General features: G+C 33.4%; 1 protein-coding gene across 1 annotated transcript; it reads left to right on the forward strand.

The window, feature by feature from the left end:
- Window positions 1-2986: 2986 nt before the first annotated feature.
- Window positions 2987-5494, forward strand: LOC114183682 (laccase-17-like). The gene is made up of 6 exons (XM_028070792.1): window positions 2987-3129; window positions 3243-3394; window positions 3483-3727; window positions 3811-3939; window positions 4034-5008; window positions 5120-5494. Exons 1-6 carry the CDS (start codon window positions 3025-3027, stop codon window positions 5248-5250), a joined length of 1737 nt encoding a protein of 578 aa, XP_027926593.1. The 5' UTR covers window positions 2987-3024; the 3' UTR covers window positions 5251-5494.
- Window positions 5495-9204: the final 3710 nt, after the last annotated feature.

Raw genomic sequence — 9204 nt, forward strand, 5'->3', positions numbered from 1 at the left:
GAAAAAATAACTAATCCAGGAACTACATTGAGACCTTTCAAATCTAATAGTGACACGTGACACTGTCATTGCCACATCACATCTTCTCTACCACGTGGCACAACGTCAACTTGACACGTGACAATTTTTATTTTTTTTTAAATTAAAAATATTAAGAAAACTATGTGCTGACACGTGACACATAGTAAACACTATTAGTTTATTATTAACGAAAATGATCTAATTGTAACGAATTTTTCAAAATAAAAATCTAATTGAGACAGAAAAAGGGAGACCAGATTTAGATTTTTCTATGAAAATAGGAAACTAAGGACAAATAGCCAGCTTGTACATGATTATAATCACTTTTCTTGTCCTTTGAGTTTTTTAATTTCTCTTGCATCAAATACATAATAAAGGGGTGGTTATATACTTATGATTTCGGATTGAAAAGAAAATCTGAGAAAAACAAAAGAAATTTGAGATTGAGTGGTGAATAAGTACCAAGAGATTTGAATGGTAATGGAACAAATCATAAAGATACATTCGTGATTGAAAGAGAGTATATACGTAAGAGTGAGATACGAAGTTAGATATATGATGCACAAAAGGCTCTCTTTTAAATATAATGAAAAACAATGATTACAGGAAGCCTAACCACATTACAATCCTTTAATGCATTGATGGTTTTGACTCAAAAATGAATGACAACGTTCACAACTTTGTTGGAGGGAAAATAAAATTATAAGTTCAAGGGTGATCATAAGTGTTATGTTCTGAGAAATTTTATTTTCTGAAGTTTTAAAAAATAATCTCCAAATGAGGAACAACATCGTCAAAGACAATCCGGCCCAGGAATTTCATAACTTTTTATATGGTCTAGTCAATAAATTTTATTTTTTGATTTATGAACTTTTTATGTTTTAACTGATAAGTAATTCAATAATTTGGAAAATTTTAATTTTTTCTTTTTTTTTTATAAATTTCAAATTTTATTATTTTATTTATTTGAAATATTTTTAATTATTTTTAAATTTTTTCATCTAAATATATCATTTAAAAAAAATTAAATTCTTTAAATAAATGAATCATTATCTTAAACTGTCTCGTCCAAACACAAGATAAACAAAATTGATGGTATTTTTTAATTTAAAAGAAAGAAATAATCAAAATAATAAAACTTAAAAGATATAGAAGAGCTTGAGAAAAGAAGTCAGAATGAATGATTCTCTTATTCTTTCACTTATGTATTGGATTGTTGTTATCATTGTGAGGAATTAATTTATTTTTATTGGAAATGATTGCAATTCTTTAAACTCTTTTGTAAACTTTATTTTATATATATATATATATATATATATATATATATATATATATATATATATCGTCTATTTTCTATGATTTGATTTTGTTCTTTATGTTTTATATTAGAAGTTGGATTGTTATATGAAAAGGTGGTTTAGTTTGGACCAATGTCCAATCACACAACGACAAAGAAACGTGGGAACAAATTCAAACTGAATGATTACATGAATATTAGTGTAAGACTTTTAATTCAGTAAATTAGATTATTTAAAGGTTGTATGATTGTGTAAATGCATGTAATATCTATAAGACCTTAATCAAGATAAAATTTCCTTAAAATTTATAGTCGTGGTTGAAATATCACATCCTTATTTATCATTATTATTAGGTATTATTTAGATTGATGCAGTAATTACTGGAAATAGTTCAAGTATCAGTTAAAATCTCACTAAATAAAATTAAATTATATAAAAATAAAAATCTATAACATCATTATAGTAAGATTTTAGAATTAAAAGTGATGTCAAATATTTTATATATGTAAGATTAATGTCCTACATATATAAAATCATAATCTCTCGACTAATCTAACCGACCTATGTCTTAAGAAAAATACAACCCATCAATTACCATCATAAAAATCTAACAAGGTGTGAAAATGGGTCGTAATCTTTGATTATTTCAACTTACCATGAATTTGAACAAGATTGGGTTAGAAACATTCAAAATCTATTGATGTGGACATAATCAACCATGTCCTCTCGACCCACATGTCAAAGGCATTTGATCTGAGTTATATGTAGGTTCACCAATTTTCATACTTGAAGAGATTAGAACCTTTAAATCCAATTAAAATAAATTGTGTAAAAAAACCATTGAAACAAATTAAAATTTAATAAAAAATAATATATTTTCGTAATTTTATATAAATCTCTAATACGGTTTTACAAATGTCGTCAAAAGGTACAATTTCGTTTTTTTCCTTCTATTTTTAGTCATAATTTCGGTTTCTCATTTTAAAAAGAAACATTTGGTTCTCTTATTAAAAATAATATATATATATATATATATATATATATATATATATATATATATATATATATATATATTAATTAGGAATTTAGCTAATCATTAAATTAATCACAACGAGACCAAACTACCAATAGTAATAGTCATCATATATAGTTCATGCACGCGTGGCCACAGTTTTGTTGTTCATCTACGAATCTGTCTAATTGAAGAAAATCGCTACATTTAAATTTGGCGTATATAATCATTCTGTGCAAATTAGGTTTCTGTTTTCTCCGTTTTCGGGTAATAAAAAACAATAACATCAATGTCTGGACTCGAACTTTGAAAGGGACTGAGACAGAAATATGCTTACTTTGGGAACAAGAACATTCGTTGAGAGAGTTACATGTGACCAATGATGTTCTCAATCTTAACTTGAGTTCCTTTCAGATGTAAACTTGCACAGTTATTAATGAGATTTACAACGATAAAATTGTGTCGTTAAGGAGTTGGAGTTGCAGAAGAAGAGGGTCAAAGTAATTTGAATGGCTTTGACACTACTCTTAAGTAGTTCTAACAACTATTGTTGTTAAAATACAGCGACACTGATTCAGCTTCTCCTTCAATCAGGTCATGTTATTCCACCTAATCAGATCAGAACACTGATATAAATATGCACTTCCGTCTTCTCCCATTTTTCATCAGTTCTCACTACAAACTTTACGAAACATGGGTTTTTCGCTTGTTCAAATCCCAGTTTTCCTTCTGTGGTTCGTCATATTTTGCATGTTTGAGGTTTCTCAGGGTGGCAGCACCAGACACTACCATTTTGAAGTACTACATTACAGCACTCGTTATACCATCTTTTATTATTGACTTGTGTTTTTTGTTTTTTCTGTTGTTGTCTCTGTGAGTGAGAAAATTGAATTATTGTGGTGGTGACACAGATAAGGCACCAAAATGTGACAAGACTGTGCCACACAAAGAGCATGGTGACAGTGAACGGGCAGTTTCCAGGACCTCGCATTGTGGCAAGGGAGGGAGACCGTCTTCTCATCAAAGTCACCAACCATGTGCCCGACAACATCACCATTCACTGGTAAATAATAACTGTGTTTTCAGATCAAAAAACAACAATAATTGTATTGTATGACCTTAGCATATGATTGGGTTTGTTTGAAAACCAGGCATGGCATTCGACAGCTTCGATCCGGGTGGGCCGATGGACCGGCATACGTGACTCAATGCCCCATCCAAAGTGGTCAAAGTTATGTTTACAATTACACCATTAGTGGCCAAAGGGGAACACTGTTTTGGCATGCTCATATTTCATGGCTAAGAGCAAGTCTTTACGGTCCTCTCATCATTCTTCCCAAACTCAATTCTCAATACCCTTTTCCTAAACCCCACAAGGAAGTTCCTATCTTGTTTGGTGAGCAAATTGCCATACAAATCAGTACCCTTTTCATAACTTGCATGAGCTAATCATGCTCTTTCACATGATATCTTTTTCAGGAGAATGGTGGAATTCAGATCCCGAGGCAGTCATAGCACAAGCATTGCAAACGGGTGGAGGCCCAAATGTCTCTGACGCCTACACGATTAACGGACTTCCAGGGCCATTGTATAACTGCTCTCACAAAGGTATCACATTCTAATCAATCTAAATCTTACAAAACAATTAAATAATCATCACAGTTCAATGTCTTGATTCTTTGTATGATCTCACTGTTGACAGATACATTCAAGCTGAAGGTGAAGCCGGGGAAGACTTACCTTTTACGATTCATCAATGCGGCACTGAACGATGAGCTGTTTTTCAGCATTGCGAATCACACAGTAACAGTTGTTGAAGCAGATGCAGTTTACGTGAAGCCTTTCACGACCAATACCCTCCTGATTGCTCCTGGACAAACCACTAATGTTCTTCTGAAAACAAAGTCTCACTATCCCAACGCCACATTCCTCATGACTGCCAGACCATACGCCACTGGCCTTGGCACTTTCGACAACTCAACTGTGGCTGCCATTTTGGAATACAAAACCCCACCAAATACTCATCATTCATCTGCTTCACTTAAAAACCTTCCCCTCCTCAAACCTCTTCTCCCTGCACTCAACGACACTTCTTTTGCCACAAAATTCTCCAACAAACTCCGCAGCTTGGCAAGCCCTCAGTTTCCTGCAAATGTTCCCCAGAAAGTAGATAAGCAGTTTTTCTTCACAGTAGGCCTTGGCACCACTCCCTGCCAGAAGAACCAAACTTGTCAAGGACCCACCAATGCAACAAAGTTTTCAGCTTCAGTTAACAATGTTTCTTACATACAACCAACCACTGCTCTTCTTCAAGCACACTTCTTTGGGCAATCCAATGGAGTTTACACCCCTGACTTTCCAACCAAACCATTGCTTCCATTCAACTACACTGGCACCCCTCCCAACAACACCATGGTCAGCAACGGAACAAAGGTGCTGGTTCTTCCCTTCAACACCAGTGTAGAGCTCGTGATGCAGGACACCAGCATTCTCGGTGCTGAGAGTCACCCTCTCCATTTGCATGGCTTTAACTTCTTTGTTGTCGGTCAAGGTTTTGGGAACTATGACCCAAATAAGGACCCAAAAAGCTTCAATCTTGTTGATCCCGTTGAGAGAAACACGGTTGGTGTTCCTTCCGGTGGATGGGTTGCTATCAGATTCTTGGCAGATAATCCAGGTTGGTTGCATCATTAAATTTTCATTCTAGCACAAAAAGTATTTTGGTTCATTTTGATGAAATGATAAAAATATTGAAAAGGAAGAAAAGTAAGAAAATTGATGTGTGCAGGGGCATGGTTCATGCATTGTCATTTGGAAGTGCACACAAGCTGGGGTCTTAAGATGGCCTGGCTTGTCTTGGACGGAAAACTCCCAAATCAGAAGCTGCTTCCACCACCAGCCGATCTTCCCAAATGTTAACGGACCCTACATTTCTTCATTTTCTTTCATCATTCTGCCTCCTTTTTTGTTTCCACATGCGCAATTGCTTCTAACCAGTTGCATTTTACTTTTTTAATTTTTGCGTGAAATGAGTTGAGGATTGACTAGAGTTGAGTGTGAATTTTTCCCTTTCTTTAAGAGGAGAGATTTATTTATACACGGCACCTTATCTACAAAATTGTAATTCATCCTTTTGAATGGAAATTCTTGATGACAAGTTTAGAACAAATTTTGTTTTTGTATTATAAATTCAAGTTACACGAACCAAACACCAAGATTGTTGAACATTGTTTCCTAGAGCGTAGAGTTGAAAAAAGTGATCATGAATTGGACACGATCTTGACATAATGTAGGCTTGATGTATCGGCCAGGTGAACTCATCCTCTTAACTCTATGTGACTCGGTACACATGGATCCTATCTAAGCGACCAAGATTCGACAAGATTTAACTCAATTTAAATTTGACCTAACATGATCTCAATTGGGCTCAACTCAACATCGGCCCAACATAACTTGATTAAACTTGGAACTAAACTAACTTGATTTGATTGAAACTTTAACCAACTCTACCTTAACTAATGATAGATCGATCTAACTCAACTTACACGACTTTAATTTGACATGGCTTTAATAGAGACCTAATTCAACCTGGTCGTGACTACACTTGGTTCAATCTAAGCTCAAAACAACTACAGTAAACTTAATCTGGCCTAGCCAAACTCAATTGAACATGTGTTTGACCAAACTCAAGTTTTTTCTTATAAACTTATACATCAATTCACCGAAACTAGTCATTTATTTATTTTGGCCGAAACCAAGGATCATTTTTTGTTTATAAAGACACAACCAAGAAAAATTATGATAAAATTGTTTTAGAGCAGTTCATCTCGTAATCATATAGTTTATTTTCAACAATCTCTCCCCTTCTTATTATGAAAAATAACAATAGTTTTGTTATAATGAAACAGTTTTCTCATTTTGACTTTGTTCGTAATCTTTGAGCATAGTAGTTTTAAAGGTTGCAGCCTAGGCAAAGAGAGGAGACCATTTGATATTGGCATCCGAGGGATGTGTTGGTTGTGCTGTGAGTCTGAATGTTACGTAATTAACATACTATTAGTTTCTGTTACCTTCCTTTCTATCTCGTTTCAGCTATACATAGCAGTCTGGATCATGACTTTAGGTAATACAGAATAATCCTCTTTCTCTTTTATCTTCTCTCTCTTTTTCCTTTATGGGTTTCAAGAGCTAGTTTTTTGGCTCCATGCAATGTCTTCTTCTTCATCAATCACCGTTGCTATCTCATCCTTTTCTTCGTCAAACACTCTCCACCCCCTCATCAGATGATAATTACCTTATCTAGCAGCAATAGGTGCTTGCTACTATCTCTGGTCTCAATCTTACCCGATTTCTTGAAGAAAATTCCATTCCCCCAAAATATCTCTCTACTTCTGATGCTTCTACCAACACTGTCAACCAAGATTATCTCTGATACGAATTGCTTTTTGAATTGGATAACAAACAACACAACATGAACGGTGATTCACAAACAGAACTAAAATTTAAACAGAAGAAAAGAAGACTTATGTGGTTGAAACCATTGGAAATAGAAGATGAATGACGCGAGTAGGTGATGTTGGAGATGGAGTGCTGCCATGCCACTTGGAGTTGATCGGAGATGAGTGAAGAAAAGAGTCGCAACTTGAAGCTTACACTCAAGATGAGACTCGTGATCAAGAGAGAACAATGCTCTCTCAAATTCTGCAGAACCGCTCTTCTATTAAAATCCAAAAAAAAAAATCTCCTTATTACATGCATTATGCATAACTCCTTTATCTATAGGACAAACTATCAATTAAAAGTTCCTAGTCTCCTCCTACTTAAATAGCGTGTTGTGCAAGCTATAGTTATCTCCAGTTGCTAGAATTACAATCCACGTTCTCTCAAGTGAGCTGCTGAAATTACTCTCTTGGATGCACGGGTATGCTCGCTGGGCGCTGTGATCGTTGGGCGCCGGGCGCCGAGCGCCGGTATGCTTAGATGAACCATGCTTTTGGTCACTCTTCGAGACTCCTCACTCACGTCTGCATCAATCTCTACCATTTCCGGTAGAATCAACTCATTGTCTCATGGCTTTTGAATTCCATGTCCACCCCCATTCTCACCATAATGGTAGGACTTGACTCTTCCCGTCAAATTTGGTGCAAACTCAAGAGATATTTTTCTTTTCATACTCGTGCGCAAATCAAGAAACCCAGACAAAAGCTTCGTCAACCTGAAAGAGACCGGTCCATCAGTGCTTATCTTCTTGATATGAAAAAGATAGTTGACTCTCTTGCGACCATGGGTTCTTTTGACACCACAAATGAACACATTGACGCCATTTTGGATAGTTTTTCAGAGGATTATGATTCGTTTATTACGTTTGTCACTTCCCATTTGGATCCATACATCATCGAAGCCAATATCACCCTGGCTTCTTCCTATACTTTTCCGCCCAAGAATCGATTTTCTTCCCCTGGAGGTCGTTCTTTCTTTCAAGGTCAATGTAACAGTAATCGCTCTTCTTGGAATCACACCCCCACTTCTTGGTCCAACACACACCCAGAATGTCAGATCTGCAATAAAATTGAACACACTGCCATTGAATGTTGGCATAGGAATGAACATGATAACTCCAACATGTTGGGATCGCATAGATTGGTGGCTATATAGACGAGAGTGGTGTTGTGTTAGGGTTGAGAAAATAGAGAGCGGAAAAGAGAGGGTTTGGGAAACGAAGGTGACTTTGAGAAATAAGAATGAACAAGTGACCAGGACGAAAAACTAAGGGAACTAAAAGTGCTCCCGCTCCAAATTTTTGTGATGAGAGGGAAACTAAAATTTTAGAGAGAGGGGATTTAAAAAAAAAAACAAATTAACAATTTATATTTAATGAAACACTATCAAATTATGTGTGAATTAATTATAAAAAATGTTTGTGATTAGTTTTTTATTTATATATTTAGTCATCAAATTAATTTTTATATAAATAATTTAAGCAACTTTTATTACAATTTTAGTACATTTTTTTATTTAAGTTTAGATATCTATCATTGCAAATCAGATTAGAAAAACTAAAATTTTGGAAAATTATCTAATAATAAAAATTATTTTAGAATATGGTAATTAGAATCTAAAAGTTTATTTCTAATAATAAAAGTTGTTTTAGATATTAATTGTTGGGAAAAGTCGTGTTAGAATGTTTAGGAGGAGGATATAATGACTTAGATTTAGAGATCGAAAAGTTCTTAGATTAATACCACTAAAAATTAGTTTCTAAATAAGTAAAAATTCTGTACGATCATTAATTACTAAAAATATAGTCTCTCATTATATTATAAATTTTTGTTAATAATTTTAAACAATTTTATGTATTTAGAAAATAAATAAATTATTCAAAATTATTACTGAAATAATATATCAATATTTTAAAATTTTAAAATTTTATATTACATTTTATTGAAGTTAAATAAAACTTGACTAAACTACTTTATATATTATTAACAATAAACTATTTTAAATATTACGATATAAAAAACAATCATAGTGATAATACATATTTATCAAAAAAATAAATTGTGTTATTCTTGTTGATTTCTTTAGATGGTATTTAAGGGAGCAATACGTATAAATACATTTAATAGAAACAAGGGAAAATAATGGAAAATTCATATAAGATATTAAATGATTATTAGAAAAAAAACTTTAGCAATCTATAATTTTATAATTAGAAAACAAAACTTTCATTTCAATTTATATAGTAACCGAATTAGTTATCACTATTTAATTAGTAAAATTATCGGTTGTTATTTCAGTAACGAATTTTATATAGTCGTTAATTACTATATAGTCTCTTATTATAATATAAGTACTTATTAATAATAAAAACTA

The sequence above is a fragment of the Vigna unguiculata genome, chromosome 5, assembly GCF_004118075.2.
Source record: "Vigna unguiculata cultivar IT97K-499-35 chromosome 5, ASM411807v1, whole genome shotgun sequence".
Classification (NCBI taxonomy): Eukaryota; Viridiplantae; Streptophyta; class Magnoliopsida; order Fabales; family Fabaceae; genus Vigna; species Vigna unguiculata.